The 27,947-nt window shown below is 43.9% G+C and overlaps 1 protein-coding gene across 1 annotated transcript in view; it reads right to left on the bottom strand.

Annotated features, from left to right (window-relative positions):
* Positions 1–766: 766 nt before the first annotated feature.
* The window catches only part of LOC140464741 (uncharacterized), a 48,611-nt gene continuing 21,430 nt past the window's right edge, over positions 767–27,947 (bottom strand). The window contains exons 9-18 of the mRNA XM_072560237.1: positions 26,973–27,139; positions 22,854–23,090; positions 21,550–21,712; positions 19,120–19,269; positions 16,089–16,249; positions 8,600–8,773; positions 7,754–7,895; positions 7,408–7,595; positions 6,615–6,756; positions 767–1,030 (exon numbers count right to left, since the gene is read on the bottom strand). Coding sequence (XP_072416338.1) covers positions 852–1,030; positions 6,615–6,756; positions 7,408–7,595; positions 7,754–7,895; positions 8,600–8,773; positions 16,089–16,249; positions 19,120–19,269; positions 21,550–21,712; positions 22,854–23,090; positions 26,973–27,139 — 1,703 coding nt within the window. The 3' untranslated portion in view covers positions 767–851. The remainder of the gene's footprint in view (positions 1,031–6,614; positions 6,757–7,407; positions 7,596–7,753; positions 7,896–8,599; positions 8,774–16,088; positions 16,250–19,119; positions 19,270–21,549; positions 21,713–22,853; positions 23,091–26,972; positions 27,140–27,947) is intronic.

Below are 27,947 nucleotides of genomic sequence, written 5' to 3'. Positions count from 1 at the left end.
CTTTGAGAAGTTACTATTTATGTAAAGAAAAGATAATGGGGGAATAAAAGGCTGATTGTGAAGAATGATCAAACTGTGTAAGAAAGAGGCTGTTCAATAATTGGCTGGGCAGGACACAGGATGGTCAACTGATGGAAGTGACATTAGGCAGAGACTTGAGGTTAAATAATTAAACCTCCAGGAATATGTCCAGAGTTGACAACCTTCATGTTTACTTACAGGGTAATTTATTGACTGTACAAATGTCTGCTCACCTTTATGCATTAAACAAATAGGCATATTGGTGGGGTAGGTGGTTAACTTCATCTAGAGGTGCTATTTAAGAATGATTGATGGTAAATGCTCGGTGTAATGTGTTTATAAAATGCAATGAAATTATTTAATGAATTTTCACTCAAACTTGGGAATGATACAACGGATTTCATACTCTCCTATTACTTAATGTCAAACACCCAGCTCTTTAACATAAATTACTACATAGGTTAGGGTGAGAGGGATATTTTACACAATATATTCTTTGGACAATTCTTCAGGGAATCTGACAAATTGTGAAAAATAACTCAAGAATAAGGATTTGATGTCATTTATGTGATGAAAATTGGGGCATAAATCACTGGGCAACTTCAGGAAATTCACAATCATGTTTCTTAATTCACCGATCCTTCCGACTCCTTTGTGTTTTGTGACAGCTCGTTTGTACAATGAACATCACATTGTTAAAGTAAATATAATGATGATGACTCAGCCCAATTTGACAGGCACTGTGTGAAGAAATAAGGGAACACTTTTATTCAGATGATTAAATGTTTGTGCGAATGAAAATCAACTAAATGATGAATGAGGTGGTGACATCAGCGACGCACAGCACACACAGTTTGGTACTTTGGGAACGAAGTAAAACCCACTCCAGACTCGAGTTCCAGTTCACTGACATTCGGTGGGACATGAAACTTAAATTTTTGTATCAGTGTAGTAAAGAAGAGGAACAGCTCCATTTTAGCCAGGGTCTCACCGGCACAAATCCTTCGACCTGCAAATACACATTTGCAAAAAAAATGTGAAAGCGATTGTAATGAGGTCTGGAACTGGGTGGCCCTGACGGAACCGAAACTGGTCATCACTGACCAGGCTACTGCTGAACTGGTGCTGCTTAAGGACAATGTTGATGACACCTTCCATCACTTTACTGATAATCGACAGTGGACTGATGGAGTGGTAATTAGCCAAGTTGGATCTGTCCTGCTCAGGACATAACTGGGCAATTTATTGCATTATCGGGTAGATGTGAACATTGTAACAGTTACGTAACAGTTACTACGGAGTCATAGGAATGGTTGGTGCAGATTCTAGGATTTAGATGTTTCAGTAAGAACAGAGATCATGGTAAAAGAGGGGGTGAGCATGGCATTGTTAATCAAGGGTAGTATTACAGCAGCTGAGAGAACACTTGAGGACACATCCACTGAGGTAGTTTGGGCTGAGGTTAGAAACAGGAAAGGAGAGGTCACCTTGTTGGGAGATTTCTATAGGCCTCCAAATTGTTTCAGGATGTATGGGAAAGGATTCTCGATAGGAGCAAGAGTAACAGGGTAGTTGTTATGGGGGCTTTAACTTCCCCAATATTGACTGGAAATACTATAATTCAAGTAGTTTAGATTAGATTAGATTACTTACAGTATGGAAACAGGCTCTTCGGCCAAACAAGTCCACACCGACCCGCCGAAGCACACCCACCCAGACCCATTCCCCTACATTTGCCCCTGCACCTAACACTACGGGCAGATGAGTCAGTATTTGTTCAACGTGTGCAGGAGGGTTTTCTGACACAGTATGTAGACAGGCCAACAAGGGGCAATGCCATATTGAATTTGGTACTGGAGAATGAAACGGGTTAGACGTTAGATTTGGAGGTATGTGAGCACTTTGGCAATACTAAGCATAATTTGGTTACATTTACAATAGCAATGGCAAGGGGCAGGTATATACTACAAAGAAAGAGATATAACTGGGGGGAAAAGGCAATTATGATGAGATTAGGCAAGATCCGGTTAGGGTGAAAGGAAAGACTGGTGGGTATAGGGAATGCTGGATGACTAAAGAAATTGAGGGTTTGATTAAGGAAAAAAAGGAAGCATATGTCAGGTATAGATAGGATAGATCAATTGAATCTTTAGAAGAGTATCAAGGCAGTACGAGTATACTTAAGAGAGAAGTCAGGAGGGCAAAAAGGGGACATATAAGATAGCTTTGGCAAATAGAGTTAAGGAGAATCCAAAGGATTTCACAAATAAATTAATGACAAAAGGGTAACTAGGGAGAGAAGACGGCCCATCAAAAATCAGCAAAGCGACATTTGTGTGGAGCTGCAGGAGATGGGGGAGACATCAGCATTTAATGTGGAAAAGGACATGGAAGATATAAAATGGAGGGAAATACAGACTGACATTTTGAAAAATGTCCATATTACAGAGAAGGAAGTGCCGTAGACCTCCGTGGGCCTCTTACTGAGATATTTGTATCATCGATAGTCACATGTGAGGTGCCGGAAGACTGGAGGTTGGCTAATGCGGTGCCACTGTTTAAGAAGGGTGGTATGAACAACCAGGGAACTATAGACCAGTGAACCTGACATCGGTGGTAGGGAAGTTGTTGGAGGGAATTCTGAGGGACAGGCTGTACATGTATTTGCAAAGACAAGGACTGAACAGGGATGGTCAACATGGCTTTGCACATGGGAAATCATGTGTCACAAACTTGATTGAGTTTTTTGAAGACGTATCAAAGAGGATTGATGAGGGCAGAGTGGTAGACATGATCTATATGGACTTCGGTAAGGCGTTCGACAAGGTTCCACATGGGAGACTGGTTAGCAATGTTGGATTTCATGGAATACAGGGAGAACTAGCCATTTGGATACAGAACCGGCTCAAAGGTAGAAGGATGGTGGTGGAGGGTTGATTTTCAGACTGGAGGTCTGTGACCTGTGGAGTGCCACAAGGATCGGTGCTGAGTCCTCTACTTTTCATCATTTATATAAATGATTTGGATGTCAGCATAAGAGGTACAGTTAGTAAGCTTGCAGATGACACCAAAATTGGAGGTGCAGTGGTCATCGAAGAAGGCTACCTCAGATTTCAACAGGATCTTGATCAGATGGGCCAATGGGCCAAGGGGTGGCAGATGGAGTTTAATTTAAATAAATGTGAGTTGCTGCATTTTGGGAAAGCAAATCTTAGCAGGACTTATACACTTAACGTTAAGGTCTTGGGGAGTGTTGCTGAACAAAGAGACCTTGAAGACAGGTTAATTGTTTCTTGAAAGTGGAGTTGCAGGTAGATAGGATAGTGAAGAAGGCATTTGGTATGCTTTCTTTTATTGGTCAGACTAATGAGTACAGGAGTTGGGAGGTCATGTTGCGGCTGTACAGGACATTGGTTAGGCCACTAGCAGAATACTGCATGCAGTTCTGGTCTCCTTCCTATCGGAAACATGTTGTGAAACTTGAAAGGGTTCAGAAAAAATTTACAAGGATGTTGCCAGGGTTGGAGGATTTGAGCTATAGGGAGAAGTTGAACAGGTTGGGGCTGTTTTCCCTGGAGCGTCGGAGGCTGAGGGGTAATCTTATAGAGGATTACAAAATCATGAGGAGCATGGAGAGGATAAATAGACACAGTCTCTTCCCTGGGGTAGAGGGAGTCCAAAACTAGAGGGCATAGGTTTAGGGTGAGAGGGGAAAGATATAGAAAAGACCTAAGTGGCAACCTTTTCATGCAAAGGGTGGTACATGTTTAGAATGAGCTGCCAGAGGAAGTGGTGGAGGCTGGTACAATTACAACATTTAAAAGGCATCTGGATGGGTATATGAATAGGAAGGGTTTGGAGGGATATGGGCCGGGTGCTGGCAGGTGGGACAAGATTAGGTTGTGATATTAGGTTAGTGTGGACAAGTTGGACTGAAGAGTCTGTTTCCATGCTGTATATCTCTATGACTTTAAGTTGAAGCTCTTGTCAAAAATAAGGCAGCGGCTTATGTGAGGATGAGGCGTGAAATCTCAGATAGGGGGCTCGAGTGTTGTAGGTTAGCCAGAAAAGATCTAAAGAGATGGCTAAAAAGAGCCAGGAAGGGACATGAAATGTTGTTGGTGGATCGGATCAAGGCAAACCCCAAGGCCTTCTATAGGTACATCCGGAAAAAAAGAATAACGAGAGTAAGATTAGAGCTAATCAAGGATAGGAGTGGAAAGTGGTCTGTGGAATCTGAGGACATGGGGAAACGCGTGATGAATACTTTTTGTCAGTATTCACATTGGAAATGGGCAATGTTAGTCAGAATGTGGAGATCCAGGCTGCAAGATTAGTTGGGATTGAGGTTGACAAAGAGGAGGTTTCAGCAATTTTGGAAGATCTGAAAATAGATAAGACCCCTGGGACGGATGGGATTTATCCTCGGATTCTCGGGGAAACCAGGGAGGAGAATGCAGAGCATTTGGCTTCAATCTTTATGTCATCATTGTCAACAGGAATAGTGCCAGAAGACTGGAGGGTAGCAAATGATGTTTCTTTGTTATAGGAGGAGAGTTGGAACAACCTTGGTAAGTACGAGCCAGTGAGCCTTACTTCGGTTGTGGGTGAAGTGTTGGAAAAAGGTTAGAAGAGAAGGATTTATCGTTTGTAAGGAATTATTTGATTCGGGATAGTCACAGTTTTGTGAAGGATAGGTTGCGTTTCACTAACCTTACTGAGTTCTTCAAGAAGGTGCCAAAGCAGGTGGATGAAGGTAAAGTGGTTGCTGTGGTGCATATGGACTTCAGTAAGGCATTTGATAAGGTTCCATGCGGTAGGCTATTACACAAATACTGTGTTTCAGGATTGAAGGTGATTTAACGGTTTGGATCAGAAATTGTTTAGCTGAAACAAGACAGAGGGTGGCGGTTGATGGGAAATATTCATGCTGCAGCTCAGTTACCAGTGTTGTGCTGCAAGGATCTGTTTAGGGGACACTGCTGTTTGTCAATTTTATAAATGATCTGGATGTGGGCGTAGAAGGATGGGTTAGTAAATTTGCAGATGACACTAAAGTAGGCAGAGTTGTGGATAGTGCTGAAGGATGCTGTACATTACAGAGGGACATAAATAAGATGCAGAGCTGGGCTGATAAGTGGCAAATGGAGCTTAATGCAGAAATGTTTGAAGTAGTTCACTTAAAAAGAAATAACAGGAATGCAGAGTACTGGGGTAATGGTAAAATTCTTGGCAGCGTAGATGAACAGAGAGATCTTGGTGTCCAGGTACACAAATCCCTGAAAGTTGCCGCCCAGGTTGATAGATTTGTTAAGAAGGCATATGTTAAGAAGGTGAGTTGGCGTTTATTGGTAGGGGGATGGAGTTTCAGAGCCATGAGGTCCTGCTTCAGCTGTACAAGACACTGGTAAGGCCGCACCTGGAGTATTATGGAATAACACGAGGGGACAAAGCTTTAAATTTAGGGGTGGTAGATTTAGGACAGATATTAGGAGTAGTTTCTTTACTCAGAGTAGTAGGGGCATGGAATGGTCTGTTTGCCACAGTAGTAGACTCACCAACGTTAAGGGCATTTAGATTAGATTAGATTTAAATGGGCATACATATGGATAATAATGAAATGGTGCAGATTAGATGGGCAGCAGATTATTTTCAAGGGTTGGTGTAACATTGAGGGCCAAAGGGGCTGTGATGCGCTGTAACGGTCTGTGTTATATGATAGCACAAATCTTGAAGGTTGGAAGTTGAAGCATCACTCTAGAACCTGAGGCAGGAAATCGAGGCTGATGCTCTCACTGTGGGATTAAACAAGAGCTGCATTGTCATAGGGACGGGTTTCCAGTGGATGCGTTAAATTGCAGCCGTGTCTGCCATTGTGTATTGGTCACTGAGATTGCCGACATTTCAACAATGATCATAATTCTAGAATAATGACGACAGGCACTTTAAAATGCCCTACTGTTGGGAAAGATACAGCTTTAATCAAGAACGCTTATTCATTTCTGATGTGTCAGCAATTAATCTGCACCTTTGTGATGATGAATAAGCTTTTGCAGTCTTAGGGAAAAGACACATAACTGCAGATTCCCATTACTGATTGCTACTCAATCCTTCAGTTAACAACTATTGGACTCTGCTGGGACAGTAGCACCCCCACCAATGCCTTTCTCCCCAGCACAGAATCATAGAATCCCAACAGTGTGTGGGAGCAGGCCATTCAGCCCATCGAGTCCACAGCTCTGAAGAGCATCCCACTGTACCCATACCCCTACCTTGTCCCTGTAATTCTGCATTTCCCATGGCTAACCCATCTAACCTGCACATCCCTGGACACATGGGCAATTTAGCATGGTCAATCCACCTAACCTGCACAGCTTTGGACTGTGGGGGGAAACCAGGCACCCGGAGGAAATCCACTCTCATATGAGGAGGGTCACTGATGCTGGGAGGCAGCAGTGCTAACCACTGAGCCATTGTGCTGCCCTAGCAGGACTGAAGTGCCTTCGCTGATGCATCTCCTTGATCTTATTAGCCCCAGCCAGGGATGGATTATTTTACTCACGTATCACTAAAAAGTTAATCAGTGATGTTACCTGCAGAGAAGGGCATGAAGGCATCTCTCTTCACAAACTTGCCCTCAGCATTCAGAAAGTGAGATGGGTTGAACTCATTTGGCTTTTCCCATTGGGTTTTATCATACAGCACAGAGGACAGCAATGGGATTACATGGGTTCCCTACAAATATTAAAATATCATTTCTGTATTATGTCATTATTATAAAAATGCAAAGGCATGGTTCAAAACAATTGTACAGTTGCTCATTGATAAATGTATGTGAAATTTAGAAATAGCATTTACATTCTAACTGTAGTCCCCTGAGTATCCTGATTTGAACTGCTCCAGGACTGATGGCTGTGCCTCCAGTGGTCTGGGTCCTAAACTCTGGGAACCCCTCTCTATTTCTTTCTCCTCTTTTAACAAGTTCTTAAAACCTGCCTTTCGACTAAGCTTTTGGCTGCATGTCTACGTCTATCATTTTATGGCTTTTGGTGTTAATTGTTCTTCGATAACTCTGAAGATTCTTGGGTTGATTTACTACATTAGGAAGGGGCTCTGCAAATACAAAGTTGTGATCAAGCTGTATTTTTCAATTTTGTTCTCCACTCCACTCTTTTTTTCCTCCATTATATGTATATATTGCAACATTAATAAAATATACAAATGCAGTCAGACATTGCCATATTATTCTAAACAGAATGACAAACATAAGATTGAATCATTCACATTCTAATGATGCACACTGCAACCAGGTTTCAATGTTCCCTTTCTTCCTCCCTATTGTCTGTCTATCAGGCCCTGAATGCAGCCACCCTTTCCTGATAGTACCTTTGGAATGAAGTTTCCTCTGAAGTTTACGTCCACTGTTGTTTCATGTGTTATGCCCAGTGGTACGATGTCCCCAAACCTCTGGATTTCATGGATCACTGCATCAGTGTACGGCATGTCTTTCCGATCTTCAACTCTGGGATGTCGTTCCGATCCAATAACTCTGATAATTTCCTCATGAACCTTTTCTGCAATCCGAGCACATTTTAAAGTCATTGGAAGCACTTAATTGAAAATATTTTTGAACAACATCAAAATCTCAATCACAGTAAACAGAGAATATGAGACACTGAAAACCATCCAACAAGGTCAGCTCCAGAGTGGAATCAATCAGAGTACTTCTTACTCTGGATCTCTGGATATTTCATCATCAGAAGCATTCCCCAACGAAGTGTGGTTGAGGTGGTCTCCATCCCTGCAGCAAACAGGTTATTCGTCGAGGTCAGTAAGTTGTCTTCATGAAAGTATGAATTAGGGTTGTCCGATTCCTGAAAGCAAGATTGACAATGCAATACCTCAGAATTGAATTGAGACCTGTACTGTAAGTCCTATGATGTATACTTAATCTGACACATTGATTATTGGGCATTGCAGCTCAGAATAGGGGCCAGGAAAACAAGGCTTCTGTATGTTTACTCCAGTGTAGTACTGAGGAAGGCCAAACTGTCAGAGGTGCAGTCTTTCAGATAAGATGTTATTCTGAGGTGCTGTCTCCTCTCAGGTCAATGTATCACAAAGAAATCTATTCCATTCTGCTTTTCAAGATCTTAAAATGCCCCAAAGCACCTTAAAGTCAATTACAAGTGCTTTTTGTAGTGCAGCCAACAGTATGTTATAGGAAGTGCATAAGCAAGTTTAGCAGAGCAAATTCCCGCAAAGAGCCATGAGGTTCTGACCACATTTTATTGATCTTGGACAAATCTATATCAGAAAGTGACTACACTTCAAATCTACTTCATCAGCTGTAACATGCTTTGGGGCATCCTGGGGGTTATGAAAGACATAATGTAAATGCCAATTTTTCTAAAAAGAACAACATTTTTCACACTCTTTACCTCGAATCATATACATTTGCATCAAAAAAGGAGTCTATTCAGACTATCATGCCAATGCTGAACTGAACAAAGTTGACTTTTTTTTCTGAAATATGTAAGTTTAACTTGGGAAGGCAGCAAAACAATGGGGTTTTTACCTTCTGTTGTCTGATCATGAACACATCGATAAAACTCCTCAGGTCATTGCCATCTAGTTTATGACGATTTTCTTTGAAGAAGCCTTTGAGGAAGTTAATAGTCTGTTCTGTATTGGTAAACACTTTATTGTGTCTTCCTGGAAGGAATCTCAGGAGTGGAAATGCATTGTACAGCTACAGAATCAAAATAACACCATGTTATTAAGGTAGATATTGAAATGAACTAATGACCTGCTCACGTTGAAGTAATCGTAATTTCAAAATAAGTGATAGACAAATCTTTTAAACATTATGATGAATCTTCGATAAATACAGTGGTTTTTGAACATTTTGGATAATTATAACTTTTTCCTGTCTTTATCATCATACAATGCCTGAAACAGTTGTGCAAACAAATTCAATATTTTTCAAAAGGGAATTAGAATCATAGAGTCATAGAGATGTACAGCATGGAAACAGACCCTTCGGTCCAACCCGTCCATGCCGACCAGATATCCCAACCCAATCTAGTCTCACCTGCCAGCACCCAGCCCATATCTCTCCAAACCCTTCCTATTCATGTACCCATCCAAATGCCTCTTAAATGTTGCAATTGTACCAGCCTCCACCACATCCTCTGGCAGCTCATTCCATACACGTACCACCCTCTGCGTGAAAACATTGCCTCTTAGGTCTCTTTTATATCTTCCCCTCTCACCCTAAACCTATGCCCTCTAGTTCTGGACTCCCCGACCCAAGGAAAAAGACATTGCCTATTTATCCTATCCATGCCCCTCAATTTTGTAAACCTCTATAAGGTCACCCCTCAGCCTCCGACACTCCAGGGAAAACAGCCCCAGCCTGTTCAGCCTCTCCCTGTAGCTCAGATCCTCCAACCCTGGCAACATCTTTGTAAATCTTTTCTGAATCCTTTCATGTTTCACAACATCTTTCCGATAGGAAGGAGACCAGAACTGAATGCAATATTCCAACAGTGGCCTAACCAATGTCCTGTACAGCCGCAACATGACCTCCCAACTCCTGTACTCAATACTCTGACCAATAAAGGAAAGCATACCAAATGCCTTCTTCACTATCCTATCTACCTGCAACTCCACTTTCAAGGAGCTATGAACTTGCACTCCAAGGTCTCTTTGTTCAGCAACACTCCCTAGGACCTTACCATCAATTATATAAGTCCTGCTAAGATTTGCTTTCCCAAAATGCAGCCCCTCGTATTTATCTGAATTAAACTCCATCTGCCATTTCTCAGCCCGTTGGCCCATCTGGTCCAGATTCCATTGTAATCTGAGGTAACCCTCTGCGCTGTCCACTACACCTCCAATTTTGGTGTCATCTGCAAACATACTAACTGTACCTCTTATGCTCGCATCCAAATTATTTATGTAAATGACAAAAAGTAGAGGGCCCAGCACCGATCCTTTTGGCATTCCACTGGTCACAGGCCTCCAGTCTGAAAAACAACCCTCCACCACCACCCTCTGTCTTCTACCTTTGAGCCAGTTCTGTGTCCAAATGGCTAGTTCTCCCTGTATTCCATGAGATCTAACCTTGCTAATCAGTCTCCCATGGGAAACCTTGTCGAACACCTTACTGACATCCATATAGATCACATCTACTGCTCTGCCCTTATCAATCTGCTTTGTTACTTCTTCAAAAAACTCAATCAAGTTTGTGACATGATTTCCCATGCACAAAGCCATGTTGACTATCCCGAATCAGTCCTTGCCCTTCCAAATACATGTACATCCTGTCCCTCAGGATTCCCTCCAACAACTTGCCCACCACCGAGGTCAGGCTCACTGGTCTATAGTTCCCTGGCTTGTCCTTACCATCCTTCTTAAACAGTGGCACCATGTTTGATGAGGCCAACCAAACCGCCCCGTGGCCCAACATTTCAACTCCCCCTCCCACTCTGCCGAGGACATGGAGGTCCTGGGCCTCCTTCACCGCCGCTCCCTCACCACCAGATGCCTGGAGGAAGAACACCTCATCTTCCGCCTCGGAACACTTCAACCCCAGGACATCAATGTGAACTTCAACAGCTTCCTCATTTCCCCTTCCCCCACCTCATCCTAGTTTCAAACTTCCAGCTCAGCACCGTCTCCTTGACTTGTCCGGACTTGTCGAACCTGCCTATCTCCTTTTCCACCTATCCACTCCACCCTCTCCTCCTTGACCTATCACCTTCATCTCCTCCCCCACTCACCCATTGTACTCTATGCTACTTTCTCTCCACCCCCACCCTCCTCTAGCTTATCTCTCCATGCTTCAGGCTCACTGCCTTTATTCCTGATGAAGAGCTTTTGCCCGAAACGTCAATTTCGCTGCTTGTTGGATGCTGCCTGAACTGCTGTGCTCTTCCAGCACCACTAATACAGTTTTTGAATCTGTAGTCTGTACTGTTTGTCCTGTTCGGGTCCAAACTCTGCTGGTTTAAAGGTGGTCCGGAGTCCGTGTGGGATGAGTTGGTTATGGAGGCAGGCACTGAGGAAGCAAATGAGGCTGTGGTAGCGAGTTTGTTTCACGACATGGTTGAAGAGCTTCAGGGCAGAGGAAATGACCTGGGAGTTAGAGTGGGAGAGGGACTCCCTGAGATTCTTGTAGAGAGAGGAGGAAAACTTCTTCAAGGCAGGCATCCTTGCAAGAGGATTCGCAGTCGGGTTAAAATCAATGACTGCAGAGGCTGGAAAGCAAATACGGACTCCGGACCACCTTTAAACCAGCAGAGTTCGGACCCGAACAGGACAAACAGTACAGACTACAGATTCAAAAACACCAGCAACAGTTCTCCTTCAAGATCCTCCGCTCCACGCTTGCAGCAATGCGCCAGCACCTAACCTCTCTACAGTCAGCCCTGCCTCAGCTGAGGGCCACACTCTCTCAGAATTGCAAAGGACCCACTCTGTACTACATCCTCAGGAGAATTCATACTCTCATCATCCGACCCCACTCCCAGCTCCACACCCACACCAGATCCCAGCTCCCGGCCCTGCCGAGTTTTCACCATCCCTCCAGACCTCCCACTCACTGAGGACGAACGATCAGTCCTCAGCAAAGGACTCACCTTCATCCCCCTCCGTCCACGCATCAATGAATTTAATACACGCCGTGACATCGAACAATTCTTCCATCGCCTCCGCCTCCGAGCTTAGTTTCACAATCAGGACTCCCGCCCACCTTCCGAGGACCCCTTCACCCACCTCCAACACACTGCATCCACCTGGACACCCCGCGCTGGCCAATTACCTGCCCTCGACCTCTTCATTTCCAACTGCCGCCGGGACATTAACCGCCTCAACCTGTCGACCCCCCTCCCCCACTCCAACCTCTCACCCTCACAACGCGCAGCCCTCCAATCCCTCTGCTCCAAACCCAACCTCACCATTAAGCCAGCAGATAAAGGGGGCGCAGTGGTAGTCTGGTGCACTGACCTCTACACCGCTGAAGCCAAATGCCAACTCGAGGACACCTCTTCCTACTGCCCCCTCGACCATGACCGCACCCCCCATCACCAAACCATCATCTCCCAGACCATACAGAACCTCATCACCTCAGGAGATCTCCCACCCACAGCTTCCAACCTCATAGTCCGGGAACCCCGCACTGCCCGGTTCTACCTCCTTCCCAAGATCCACAAGCCTGACCACCCTGGCCGACCCATTGTCTCAGCATGCCTCTGCCCCACTGAACTCATCTCTACCTACCTCGACACTGTCCTATCCCCCTTAGTCCAGAAACTCCCCACATACGTTCGATACACCACCCACGCCCTCCACCTCCTCCAAGACTTCCGTTTCCCCGGCGCCCAATGCCTCATCTTCACCATGGATATCCAATCCCTCTACACCACCATCCGCCATGACCAGGGCCTCCAAGCCCTCCGTTTTTTTCCTCTCCAGACATCCCCAACAGTACCCTTCCACTGACACTCTCATTCGTTTGGCCGAACTGGTCCTCACCCTTAACAATTTCACCTTTGAATCCTCCCACTTCCTCCAGACCAAAGGCGTAGCCATGGGCACACGTATGGGCCCCAGCTATGCCTGTCTCTTTGTTGGCTATGTAGAACAGTTGATCTTCCGTAATTACACCGGCACCACTCCCCACCTCTTTCTCCGCTACATTGATGACTGCATTGGCGCCACCTCATGCTCCCGTGAGGAGGTTGAGCAATTCATCAACTTCACCAACACATTCCACCCTGACCTTAAAATTTACCTGGACCATCTCTGACACCTCGCTCCCCTTCCTGGACCTCTCCATCTCCATTAGTGACGACCGACTTGACACTGACATTTTTTACAAACCCACCAACTCCCATAGCTACCTGGATTACACTTCTTCCCACCCTACCTCTTGCAAAAATGCCAACCCGTATTCCCAATTTCTCCGCCTCCGCCGTATCTGTTCCCAGGAGGACCAGTTCCACCAGATGGCCTCCTTCTTTAGAGACCGCAATTTCCCTTCCCACGTGGTTAAAGATGCCCTCCAACACATCTCGTCCACATCCCGCACCTCTGCCCTCAAACCCCACCCCTCCAACTGTATAAAGGACAGAACGCCCCTGGTGCTCACCTTCCACCCTACAAACCTTTGCATAAACCAAATCATCCGCCGACATTTCTGCCACCTCCAAAAAGACCCCACCACCAGGGATATATTTCCCTCCCCACCCCTTTCCGCCTTCCGCAAAGACCGTTCCCTCCGCGACTACCTGGTCAGGTCCACACCCCCCTACGACCCACCCTCCCATTCTGGCACTTTCCCCTGCCACCACAGGAACTGTAAAACCTGCACCCACACCTCCTCCCTCACCTCTATCCAAGGCCCTAAAGGAGCCTTCCACATCCATCAAAGTTTTACCTGCACATCCACTAATATCATTTATTGTATCCGTTGCTCCCGGTGTGGTCTCCTCTACATTGGGGAGACTGGGCGCCTTCTAGCAGAGCGCTTTAGGGAACATCTCCGAGACACCCGCACCAATCAACCAAACCGCCCCGTGGCCCAACATTTCAACTCCCCCTCCCACTCTGCCGAGGACATGGGAGGTCCTGGGCCTCCTTCACCGCCGCTCCCTCACCACCAGACGCCTGGAGGAAGAACGCCTCATCTTCCGCCTCGGAACACTTCAACCCCAGGGCATCAATGTGGACTTCAACAGCTTCCTCGTTTCCCCTTCCCCCACCTCATCCTAGTTTCAAACTTCCAGCTCAGCACTGTCTCCTTGACTTGTCCGGACTTGTCCGACCTGCCTATCTCCTTTTCCACCTATCCACTCCACCCTCTCCTCCTTGACCTATCACCTTCATCTCCTCCCCCACCCACCCATTGTACTCTATGCTACTCTCTCCCCATCCCCACCCTCCTCTAGCTTATCTCTCCATGCTTCAGGCTCACTGCCTTTATTCCTGATGAAGGGCTTTTGCCCGAAACGTCGATTTCGCTGCTCCTTGGATGCTGCCTGAACTGCTGTGCTCTTCCAGCACCACTAATCCAGTATATGATCTTTGAGGGGCCCTATTCTCTCCCTAGTTACCCTTTTGTCCTTAATATATTTGTAAAACCCCTTTGGATACTCCTCAATTCTCTTTGCAAAGCTATCTCATGTTCCCGTTTTGCCCTCCTGATTTCCCTCTTAAATATACTCCTACTTTCTTTATACTCTTCTAAGGATTCATTCGATCTATCCTGTCTGTACCTGACGTATGCTTACTTCTTTTTCTTAACCAAACCCTCAATTTCTTTAGTCGTCCAGCATTCCCTATACCTACCAGCCTTCCCTTTCACCCTGACAGGAATATAATTTCTCTGGATTCTTGTTATCTCATTTCTGAAGGCATCCCATTTTCCAGCCGTCCCTTTATTTGCGAACATCTGCCTCCAATCAGCTTTCAAAAGTTCTTGCCTAATACCATCAAAAGTGGCCTTTCTCCAATTTAGAACTTCAACTTTTGGATCTGGTCTATCCTTTTCCATCACTATTTTAAAACAAATAGAATTATGGTTACTGGCCCCAAAGTGCTCCCCCACTGACACCTCAGTCACCTGCCCTGCTTTATTTCCCAAGAGTAGGTCAAGTTTTACACCTTCTCTAGTAGGTACATCCACATACTGAATCAGAAAATTATCTTGTACACACTTAAGAAATTCCTCTCCATCTAAACCTTTAACACTATGGCAGTCTTAGTTGATGTTTGGAAAGTTAAAATCCCCTACCATAACCACCTTACTATTCTTACAGATAGCTGAGATCTCCTTATAAATTAGTTACTCAATTTCCCTCTGACTATTGGGGGGGGTCTATAATACAATCCCAATAAGGTGATCATCCCTTTCTTATTTCTCAGTTCCACCTAAATAACTTCCCTGGACGTATTTCCGGGAATATCCTCCCTTAGCACAGCTATAATGCTATCCCTTCTCAAAAATGCCACTCCCCCTCCTCTCTTGCCTCCCTTTCTATCCTTCCTATAGCATTTGTATCCTGGAACATTCAGCTGCCAGTCCTGCCCATCCCTGAGCCATGTTTCTGTAATTGCTATGATATCCCCGTCCCATGTTCCTAATCATGCCCTGAGTTCATCTGCCTTCCTTGTTAGGCCCCTTGCATTGAAATAAATGCAGTTTAATTTATTAGTCCTACCTTGTCCCTGCCTGCCGTGACTGTTTGACTCACTTCTGTTCTCAGCTGTACCAGTGTCAGATCGATCTCTTTGCTCACTATCTCCCTGGGTCCCACATCCGCTACCCCCCCACCCCCCACCCCCACCATCTTACTAGTTTAAATTCTCCCAAGCAGTTCTAGCAAATTTGAATTGGATAAATACTTCAAAAAAATCAGATTGCTGAGTCATGGGATGAGAAAGGGACTTAGACCAATTGTGTGATTCTTTCAAAAGAGTTGGAGAAGGAATACTGGATCAAATAATCACCTTCTGTGTTGGACAGGCTGCTGTTTCAGTTTAAATGAATAAGAGGTATCTTCCAGAGACTCAAGATTTTGAGGCAGCTTGATGGGTATTGAGAGGATATTTTGACTTGTCAAAGTATTTAAAACAGAGACTATAAATTTGAAAGTAAGAAATTGTTTGAAAAACGCAGAGATGGGGACGGATTTGTTCTCTCAAAGTGTCATTTACCGTTGGAATCTACTCCCCAGGCCAGCATATATTGAAACTGTTCAAAGTGGAGTTGATGGGTATAGTTTCATGAGCAGGTTTATAGTCACAGGAGGCTGTAAACCTTTGTGGGTGACACTGGCACACACCTGCCCATCCCCAAACCCACCCACCATGTTATGTGTAGGAGGGGCAGGCCTAGTGCATCCTGCCTATCCTCACCAATTAAGGCCCTTAATTGGGCAATTAATGACCAGATATATTGCACCACAAATATACTGAGGCTCCACGTACAAACCCCTTCCATTTACTGCAAGTTGCAAATGATCTCTTCGAGAATATAATTCAAACGAAAGATGACTTACGTGGGCCACAGGTGAACCGACAAGTTGAATGTTCTCATTCACTCTCTTTATTAAACTGACAAACTTTTCATCCTCATAATCAAATCTGTCACCAAAAACTATAGAACAAATTATATTGGCCACAGCAGAGTTCAGTTGAATAGTTGGATTGAATGGTTGGCCTGCAAAAGAAATTTTAAAACATGACACCCAATCGAGTATTTATGGAGTGATTGTAATGAGGTTAGCCAGGTGGACCTCATAGAATATAAGTTCCCTGCCTGGGCTGTTAACTAGGTCCAAACAGGGAGTCCTGGTTGGCAGAAACAAACAGGTCCAGGCAGTGGGCCATGGAGGGGGTTGTTAGGGTCACTGCCTGCCCCTCTTCCGCGGTTATGTCAGAGCCTGGGTATCTCTGGAGAAGGAGCACACGGTGTTCACCGACACCCTGGAGTTGTTCAGGGAGAGGTGGATGCCGCAGGGAATGGAGTGTATTATTTCCCAGTTGAATTCTTTTTTGATTTAATCCCTTCCCTCCTCTTCACTGTTTGATCACACAGCATTGCCCTTTAACGTGAAGGGCACTGCTCGTCACCGGCCACTTGGGTGGCGTAAATTGAATAAAGTTTTGTGCACTTTGTGTCTTTCACTGTGTCTCACACCTGCACACACACAACATGGGTACTAGGGGAAAAATAAGCACTATCGCAGTCAGGAGGTAGTGTGGGGGTTATAAAAAAATTTTAAAAACAAAAAAAGGAAAAAAACAGGAACGTTTCCCAATGGAGGGCTCTCTACGCAGGAGTCCTCCCCCTTTCTCTCGGGGATCTGGGGTGGAGGGTGCTGCACGCAGTGGTCCCCTGCAACCGCAGATTGCGGTGGTTTATGGACTCCCAGCCCCACTGCTTGTTCTGTGGTGCTGTGGAGTCCATGGACCATGTACGTATGGGGTGTGGACGCTTGCACTCCCTTTTTGATTTCCTCAAAAACCTCCTTCTCTGTTATTGGTTGCACTTCAGTCCCACGCTCCTGATGTTCGGACACCCGCTGCGGAGGGGGGAGGGCAGGTCCGAGGACCTCCTCGTGGGTCTGCTCCTGGGCCTGGCCAAACTGGCCATAAACAGGTCCAGGCAGCGGGCCGTGGAGAGGGTCGTTAGGGCCGACTGCCTGCCCCTCTTCCACGGTTACGTTAGAGCCCGGGTGTCTCTGGAGAAGGAGCACACGGTCTCCACCAACACCCTGGAGCTGTTCAGGGAGAGGTGGGCACCGCAGGGAGTGGAGTGCATTATTTCCCCCTCCAACTCTATTTTGATTTAATCCCTACCCTCCCCTTCACTGTTTGATCACACAGCATTGCCCTTTGATGTGAGGGGCACTGCTTGTCACTGGCCACTTGGGTGTTTCCTTTCTTCCTGGTGGTGGAAAGTGAATAAAGATTTGTGCACCTTGTGTCTTTCACTGTGTCTCACACCTGCACACACACAACATGGGGGCTGGGGGAAAAATAAAAGCACTACCATAATTAGGCAGTAGTGCGGGTGTTTAAAAAAAAATTAACAGGAGTGTCAGAGGTTCTGTTCATGCAAAAAAAAACCCCAAAAATAAATAAACAGGAGTGTTTTAGGGCCAGAGAGTTGATGACCGGCCTTGAGGAAAGCAGACCAGGAGCAGCCTGTCAGTAGATGGGGCAGGTAGAGCCAGGCAACTGATAGTGTCCTCTCAGGAATCTACGATAGGGCAGACTGGTCAGTACGCAGGGAGACTGAGTCAGGCAACCAATGGCAGGCCATAGGAAGGCCAACCGGAGGAGGACCAGTTAGTACGCAAGGAGGCTGGGAGCCGGACAGTCATTGGCCGGTCTGTAGGAACGCTGGCCAGGAGAAAGACGGGGCAGTCAGGTGCTGGAAGGCCAACAGCAGGAAAGCAGGTCAGGGGGAGGTTTGATTAGTACGTGGGGTGACTGGGTGGCGATGTCCATCCCAGAGGAAAGTGGGCTGGGGAGGGTCAGTCAGTACACAATGCGGCCGGACGCCAGAAAGCCAACAACCAGCTCATTGGAAAGCGGCCTGGGGTAGGCCGGTTAGTACGTGGCGTGACTGGGAGCTGAGTGCACGATGACCAGCCTGGAGGAAAGTGGGCCTGGGGAGGGTCAGTCAGTACTCAGGGTGGTCAGAGACTGGAAGGCTGATGCTGTTCTGCAGTATGATCAGTATGTGGTACGGACACGTGTCAGGTGTCTTTTTTATTGCTATATTGGATCTGCGTTCTATGCACTGTTTCTGATTTGATTGCACTGTCTTGCCTGTGTTTGTTACTGTTATCTTTGTGAAGAACAGAAGTGGGATTTGAGGTTTGTCCTCATCTCCATGAAAACTGGTTGAACGGTGGGGTTTGGGGTTTTGCTTTACTACTCTTTCCTCTGTATATTGTGTCTTTTTTTGTGAACTGCTGCTTTCTGTTTATTGTTCACTGTATTTTGTACAGTTTAATAAACTATATATTAAAAAAAACAGGAGTGTCAGAGATTCTGTCTGTTCTGGTTAAGTACTATGCATGTGAAAATAAAGGGTGAATTTGTGATGGGATACCAACTTCTATGGTTGTTTTTTCAATTTACAAGAAATCACAATTACATTGCTCTTCAGGTAAGACCCTGAAGCTTGTTCCCTTGCCTATAGAAATAAGATAGATAGGAGATAGCTGACACTCTCACCAGAATCTTTAAGACTCCTTCAATGTCCAATTTGAGCTAGGGAATTGCAGAACAGATCATGAATTGAGGGATGGATGAACTGGAAATCTATGAACTTGTTCTTCTATTCAATCAGATGTGATCTGTTTGAATACACATCGGGGGGGGGAGCATACCGCAATAATTGCAACTAGTTTTGGATTATTCTTACATAGAGCTAGCAGAAACACAATGGCCTGAATGGTCCCTTTCTGTGGTATAGATTTCTGTGATTCTTTAATGTACATTGGCATTCATAAATAATGCATACAGAGAAAAGGAACTACGGTAATTCTATTCAGTAACCTTACACAAACTCACCTTGATAAGCATCAATCATTTTTACCAGAAAATCTGACTCCTCAATTATTTTGTCTTCGATGGTTTTCTTTCCCATTCCAAAATCTCGTAATGTGCTGAGGGCAAATCTTCGCATTTGTTTCCATGACTCCCCATGACCAAAAATAATACCTTAAATTAGATCCATCAAAAAGAAGCAAATACCGTGACTCTTGTAATCCTCACTTAAACTAACAACATTCCTCATAGAATCAAGGGCCAGACTAATGAGAGAAATAGAACACAATGAAGTGAGAAAGGTTTGCATTTTTGTTGTGAAATATTACAATGCAGAACATTTCTAGAGATAACATCCAGGCATCCCAAATGCTTCAGTCGCTGAGTTACTTTTCAGGTGTACTCACTGTTAGAATATAGTAAATACACTAACCAATTTACACACACTATGAGCTTCCACAAACTATTAATTTTGGAGATATTGATGGAGGGACAAATAGGAACATAGCAACATAGGAACAGGAGTAAGCCATTACACCCCTCAAGGCTATGTCATGATTCAATGAGCTCCTGGGTGACCTGTGACCAAACTCCATTGCTTAACAAATCACCAGCCTCAGATTTAAAATTAACAACTGATCCAGCATCCAATGTCATTTGTGGAAGAAAGTCCCAAACAACTGCAATCCTCTTGGTGTACAAGTGCTTCCTACCATTTTGCCTGCTTGGTCTGGCCCTGCTTCTCAGACTCTGCTGCCCCTCATACTAGAATTCCCAACCAATGAAAATAGTCTTTCTTTATCTATTGTTTTTCCTGTTTATACCCCTTTTCTTTTCCAGTTTATTTTCTTGTTTATAATTTTCCTGTTACTATCTCAAAGACTTCAATCAGATCATCCTTTAAGAGTAAATCAGCATAATTTGTATAATCTTTCCTCATAAATTCACGTAATAACTAGGACATCAGGAAAAACGTTCTCTGCTCTACTTTAAATAATATTATGAGGCATTTTATTCCCACTGGAGAGAGAAGATAGGAAGAATTCCAAGAAATGTACCTCTGAGAATCCAATATTCCTCCACTACCTGGGAATATTAACCTGGATTATATGTTCAAGTCTCTGATGTGGAACCTGAACCCACACTATCTGAGTCAGAGATAAGAATGCAACTGCCTGTGACATCGCTGAGCATAGATTGTATGCCAATGCAGTAGGCTCTCTCCACTACTTCAGGCTGTCTTACACTCAACATGGGATTGATGAATTAACAATTGAACAGGAGAATGTTTCATTTCACAGCATCATTATGTGTTCAAACGCTTTTAAAAGCATTTTTGTTTGAAAAGTCAAAAAACTGCCAAACAAAAATATCTGCAATTAACAGATCAAGTTAATGTTCCTCAGTTGATAAATAATTTGAAGAGAAGTGTTAGAAGCCTCAGAATTATTATCAGAGATATTAAGATTATATAAATAAGCATTAGATTGTCTACAACTAGAGGTCTATGTTGAATATACAGCACAGAAACATGTTATTTGAACCAAATAGTCTGTCAGCATTTGTGCTCTATACAAGCCTCCTCCTACCCATGCCGACCAGATATTCTAACCTAATCTAGTCCCATCTACCAGCACTTGGCCCATATCCATCTAAACCCTTCCTATTCATGCACCCATCCAGATGTCTTTTAAATGTTGTGATTGTACTTGCCTCCACCACTTCCTCTGGCAGCTCACTCCATACACGCACCATGTTCTGTGTGAAAAAGTTGCCCCTTTTGTCCCTTTCATATCTTTGCCCTCTCACCCGAAACCTATGCCCTCTAGTTCTGGACTCCCCCACCCCAGGTAAAAGAGTTTGCCTATATACCTTATCCATGCCCCTCATGATTTTATAAACCTCTATAAGGTCACCCCTCAGCCTCTGATGCTGTAGCCTGTTACAAAAATCTTAGTTGATGCTAGATCAACTATTAATTTAAGATTAGAGATCAATCAGCTTCTGTTAACCAAAGATATTCGGAAACTTAAGGTAAAAGTGAGCTACTTCACAGATGAGCTAAGGTCTTACTCAGTGTCAGAACAATTTATGTTCCCAACCCTCCAGTATAACCCTCGTGTATTGCTGAATATATTATCAATGTCATTTTGAAAATCAAGGAAAACATGGTGCTGAATGAAGTTACTAAACAGCCCCACACTAACATCACCAATTATCACATAACGGTTATAACTATTGGATATTGTGCAATTAAATATAACCAAGTTTTAGAAATTACAAGGAATTAGTTACTATCAGATACTTTTTTTTAATCTTTCTAAGTTCTTAAAAACATAATACTTTAAGAAATACTAACCTTTGTCAAACACTGAAAAATATTCATTATCTGAACAGGGACAGAATACAGTCTGATTTTAACTGATGTTTTACAACAGTGAAGATGCAAATTACCGTGTCCTTTTGAAACTGCTTCAAATATTGGGATGTGTGCTCTCTCTCCAAATTCATCTGCATTGTTGACGAGAGCATCCTTCACTGCTTCATAACCGGTCAGCACCACTGCAGTTGTGGGCCCCAGCTTGATGCTAAATACTTCGCCATATTTCTCAGATAGCTTCAAGAAAAGGTTTACATGACAAATTATTACAAGTTTTTCCGTGACACGTCCATTTGTTGTTCATTACACCAGTGACCTTTCAGTCTGTTCCATGATCCACACATCGATCTCTCACTCAGCAGCACTCCCCAGCTCTCAGGATCTACACTGGACATTCACATCAGCTCCTTGCTCACCCTCAGACAACTTTCAAAGGCATCAGCTTCAAATCCATTTCACACATCCTCAACATGTCTTTAGCTTTATGCAGCTCTGTCAGTACGTCACTCAAATACAATGTAAAACACTCACTGACATCCTGTTCACTCTCTCTACTATACCATCTCAAGGTATAATGATACAGCTAGACTCAATCATCATGAGATTGGCCAGTACATAAGCCAAATCCCTGATTACATCAGCCATGTGTTCCTGGTATTGGTTTCAGAAACTACTTGTACCTCTGTGATGGAATGGAAGGTTAGAGACTGAATCCCCAATAAATCTGTTACCTTGTCGTTTAACACATGAAGAATTAAGTGTGTGAGGGACAGGGCGCAAATTTAAAGGGTAAGGATGCAGGATGTTACAGTCCAGCGTATAATCTGGCTTCAATGCTGGAAGACATTTACTGGTCTAAAGTCAGTGAGTCTTTCTTAAGTTGATATCTCCTATTCACCACACCAGTGACCTTTCAGACTTTTCAATGGGCCACACACCCAGGCTGCACACCACTGTCCCTGGGGATGGAAAATGTCATGCTGACTGGTACCTGAGAGAATTCTGCACCTGGTGGACACTGGAGAGGCGGAAGAACACAGCCTCCCCTCGCCCCCCCCCCACCCCCACCCCACAGGATATTTTTATTAGAAATTCTTTCTTTCTTCATCTTTTCATCCCTGACTAACATTAAACACTCAGACACTCCCTCTGATGTCGGTGGTCAGGTTACAGGGGACGAATATACTCCGTTACCTGGCCAACATGATGTCAATTTCGGGGTAATATCAGCTGGATTCTGGTTGGTTTGCATTGGTGACAATAACTCACACTGAGATTACACCTTCAGAGCAGAAATTCACACCCCCAAGCGCTGAACACAAATGGGAAAGAGCAAACCAGGCCTCTGATTCACTCTCCGAGTCTAACTCCCTCTTACCTTCATCAAAGATTTGTTCAGCTTCTTCAGATCCAACATGTGCAGGTTCCCGATCACTGGGAGAGAAGGGGGTCCCGGGGGGAAGTTGATGACCCCAGGATTTTTCAAGCCGCTGTTGAAATACAGCAGGAGGATAATGGTCAGAGCCCCCAGCAACACCAGGGTGACGGCATCCACAGGGAAAACACTTACAATCGACATCCCGGGATCGAAACTGGCAACAGGAGGGGCCGCAGTTTATATTCGAGCTCAGCTCCTGCACTGAAAAGATTCAAAAGGGAAATCTCTCCCTGATCGATGTGGTTTTAAACTCTCGGATTATCTGAACTTTCCCTTGTCGAAGCCTTATTGTGTAATGAACTACAGTGGGTGGCAATGACCTTCAAACCAACTGGAAGGCAGGAAAGAAAACTCCGTCCCTCGCAAAAATCTAACACCGCAATTGCAAACAGTCACTAAAATTCCCCCTCACCTCTCACCTAGAGACACCCGTGAGCGATGCTGGTATTACTGAATCTGTTGGGAAAATGAGGCAAAGTCAGAAAAAAAGGAAATTTACAATGCAGAGAGAAACTAAAGTCCCATTCTCCAAACATGGTGTGAATAGCAAGGCAATTCTCGCTAGCCAGAAAGAAGAGGTTTGTTAATATCGATTTTCACGCTTTTTAAACAAAACAAAATCCCCCTGTGGGACGTGGGTGCTGCTGGCTGACCAGCATTGATTACCCCTTCCCATTTGCCCTTGAGAAGGTGGTGGTGAGCTGCCTTTTGGAACCACTGCAGTCCAGGTGCTGTAGATAGGCCCACAATGCCCTTAGGGAGGGTTTTGACCCAGCCTTGGTAGGCTTAACCTTAAGGTCTTAAAAGTGGTGGCTAATGAGGTAGCAGGTGCATTGGTATTCATTTTCCAAAGTTCCCTAGATTCTGGAAAGGTTCCATTAGATTGGAAAGGAGTAAATAAAACTCTTAAATTCAGGAAGGGAGGAAGGATACAAACAAGAAACTACAGGCTGGTTAGCTTGAGGTCTGCCCTTCAGGCAATGCCAGAATTCGAGCACAGAGGAGGTTATACCTGAGCGTAAAGGAAACACAAAGGTTACAAGGGTCAGCATGGATTAGTGAAAGGGAAATCATGCTTAACCAATTTATTGAAGTTCCTTGAAGGAGCATCATGTACTGTAGATAAGTTGGAGCCTGGAGACATGAATTTCCAGAAGATGTTTGACAGGAAGCCACATAAAGGGTTATTGTGCAGAGTAGGAGCTCATGATGCAGGAGGTAACAGAGGATGTGTATGACCAGAGGATGGGCTGGCTGACAGCATAGAGTTTCTTTTCTGTCTAACAGGATGTCATGAATGGAGACTGACAGAATACTCTCATGGACCTCTGTTTTTTACAACTTATATCAATGATTTATATAAGAGAAATAAAGACATGTTAGCTAAATTTGCAGATGACAGAAAGACAGCTAAGAACATAAATTCTGAAAATGTCACAGGGAGCTTACTAATTGGGAACTACAGACAGATATAAATAAGTTGAGTGAGTAGCCAAAAAATCTGGCAGAAAGAGTACAGTATGACAAAATGTGAAGGCACCTTAAACCTCAATCTATCTCTGACAGCATCACTTGTCTCTGAAATAGCAGGATTCTGCTGATGCCCTTAAAATTGCTATGAATTCCTTGTTGCAGGTTTCTTCCTGTTTTAGATTTCAAGAAGGACGAGGGAACTGTAGTATTTGAAACTACAAGAGATTTTATTAAGCAGATGTTCACTCTACCAGATAGCAAACAAGTCTGTATTGTATTCCTCCAAACTGGCTGGTAACATCATTATCACATTGTGTAAATCAGACTGTTAAAGTGGCAGTCCAACATTCTGATATAAGTACACATCAAGGACATTTTACTAGAACTGTCCGGGGCACTGGTTAGACCACATATGGAATATTCTGGTTTGAACTCTTGCTGAAGTAGAGATTCACTTACATCGGAAGCAGTTCAGTGAAGGCTCACTAGGCTGGTTCCTGAAAATAAAGGGATTGTCTTATTCAGAATGTTTGATTCTGAGGTCTCGATGGCACAACTTAATGAGTGAGGAAGAGATGTTCATACTGGGGCCAAATAGTTTGAGCTTCAACCTGCAAATCTTTCCAAATTGTGGACAGTTGGTCTCCCACTCAGAGATTTCTGGTCAAATATGTTGAGGAAAATATTTCAATCTTCTACCACCACTGTCCTTCGCTACAGTCTGCAAAATGGGGGTGAAGGTCCAAGGTGCCACTCTAACCCCTACTGCACGAGTGAACAGTATGACACCTCAACCTCAAAAAAACCTTATTTAAAATAGATCTCCAGCCAATGTTTCAGGGTAGTCCTGACCTACAATGCAGCATTTCCAGCTTCTCAGCATTTGCTGATTGTTAAAACCAACCAACCCCTGTGATCAAATGAAACTAAACAATAGACTTCAATGTTAACACCTGAACTTACTAAAAGGAGACAGTGATACAAGGATAAAATTGACATTCAAGGCTTGGATGATAAAGAAAGTAAATGATACACAATGAACATTGCAACATCTAATTTATTAAGAGCACAGCAACAAGAGTTCATCAACTACTGAACCATATTTTGGGACAACAAAGTTATTTAGCATGGAAACGATTTGATAGTTTACAAAATCATGAAATATTTAATCACAGATAAAGAAAATCTGCTTCCAATGGCATCAGGATCATCAATTTAATTAACAAAATGTCCAAGGCTTTCTGAGAAAAAAATTACACAGCAAGTTATTAGGAGTTGGATTTTGCTGCCTTAGTCAGAACCTCCACAAGTATAAATACCCAACTGGGATAAATTCCCCGGGCTAATCATGGAAAGAGTATGGATAGCTGCATCAAAGAGTCAGCAATAAACACAATAAGCCTCCTTCCATACATTATTATTATTATTATTATTATGATTTAAATGTGTCCCAAAGACAAAACTGAAAAGCAGACTAAAATAAATATAGTTGTAGAAAATAGAACAGTACAGCATGGAATACACTCTTCAGCCCACAGTGTTGTATCGTACATGACACCAAGTTAAACTAATCCCTTCTGCTGCCAATGGTCCATAATCCTAGAGGGATATATTTATTGACGTGCTTATCTATAAACCTTTTAAACACTCCTATTGTATCTGCCATCAGGACTATCCCCAGCAGTACGTTCCAGGCACCTACCTCTCTCTGTGTTAATACCTTGCCCCTCTTACCTGAGCTACAAGTCTTTTCAAAACTCGCTGGTGTGATGTTTTTTGAAAAGTTAGTATTTATGTAAAGAAAAGATAATGGGGGAATAAAAGGCTGACAGTACAGAATAATCAAACTGTGCAAGAAAGAGGCTGTTCAATACTTGGTTGGCCAGGACACAGGATGGTCAACTGATGGAAGTGACATAGGCAGGGCTAGAGGTTAGGGCACGCAGAGGTTAGAGGTCAAATAATTAAATCTCCAAAAATATGTCTAGAGTTGATAACCTTCATGTTTACTTACAGGGTAACTTATTGACTGTACAAATGTCTGTTCACCATTATACATTAAACAAATAGGCATTAGCGAGTTTTGAGAAGATTTGTAGCTCAAGTTGGGGTTTAGAATGTTTTGTTCACTGAGCTGGAAGGTTCATTTCCAGACATTTCATTACCCCACTAGGTAACATCTTCAGTGGGCCTCTGTCAAAACAATACTGAAAAATTCCTACTTTATATTTATATGTTTGGGTTTCTTTGGGTTGCTGATGTCATTTCCTGTGGTGATGTCACTTCCTGTTTATTATCTCAGGAGGTGGTGCTATCAATAAACACATCAAGTTAGACCCCATCTATCACCCCCTGAAAAAAGGAACAGGAAGTGACTGATCCTTCTAACTCCTTTGTGTTTTGTGACAAAGCTAGTTTGTACAGTGAATGTCACATCATAAAAGTAAACATAATGATGTTGACTCAGCCCAATTTGACAGGCACTGTGTGAAGAAACAAAGGAACACTTTTATTCAGATGATTAAATGTTTGTGCAAATGAAAATCACGTTAAATCATGAATGAGGTGGCTACATCAGCGACGCACAGCACACACAGTTTGGTACTTTGGGAACGAAGTAAAACCCACTCCAGACTCGAGTTCCAGTTCACTAACATTCGGTGGGACATGAAACTTAAATTTTTGTATCAGTGTAGTAAAGAAGAGGAACAGCTCCATTTTAGCCAGGGTCTCACCAGCACAAATCCTTCGACCTGCAAAAACACATTTGCAGAAACAGAAGTGTCAAAGCAACTCTTCATCACACAATGGTGTTCACAATTTTTTTATATAATAAACAGGATCTTGCTGTTTTATGCTGCCTTTCTGAAACAATATCTCTTAATCACTTAGATGCCAATGTTTTCAGGATTGTGAAATTTATCGATGAGGTACGTTGCTGACTATAGCTTGTTGCTCCAGCAGCAGGAAGTACAGGAGCATCGAGCAGGAGGCTGCTCACAAGGTTACACATTTGGGCGGTTGCTTTACCCAAAACACAAATCGGGTATTGTCTCCCACCCATCCTCCTCCTCTAACCCAAAAAAATAGTTCTGTACATCGGTTGGTAAGGTGGTATTTGTTTTCTTTTGTGTTTCATTTTTTCAGTGGTCTATTTGAGAAATTAGAATAGTGGGAATGGCAGTTAGGGAAGTTGAATGTTCCTCCTGCAGTATGTGGCAGGTAAGGATCACCTCCAGTGTCCCTGCTGACTTCATTTGTGGGAAGTGCACCCAATTCCAGCTCCGAGAACTGTGTTAGGGAACTGGAGTTGGATGAACTTCGGATCATTCAGCAGTCCAAGGAGGTTATTGAGTGGAGTTGCAGGGAGGTAGTTACTGCACAGCCACGTGAAGAAGATAGATCCATTACCATCAGGGATAGGAAAGGGAACTGGCAGGCAGTGTAGGGATCCCCTGTGGTGTTCCCTCAACAACAAGTGTATTGTTTTGCTTACTGTTAGGTGGGAGTTGGGGTGGGAATTACCTACTAGGGGTAAGCAATGGGGCACAGGTCTCTGGC

This window comes from Chiloscyllium punctatum, chromosome 40 (genome assembly GCF_047496795.1).
Source record: "Chiloscyllium punctatum isolate Juve2018m chromosome 40, sChiPun1.3, whole genome shotgun sequence".
Lineage (NCBI taxonomy): Eukaryota > Metazoa > Chordata > Chondrichthyes > Orectolobiformes > Hemiscylliidae > Chiloscyllium > Chiloscyllium punctatum.
Note: the sequence above shows the minus strand (reverse complement) of the source record. Positions and strands in the feature narration are given on the sequence as shown.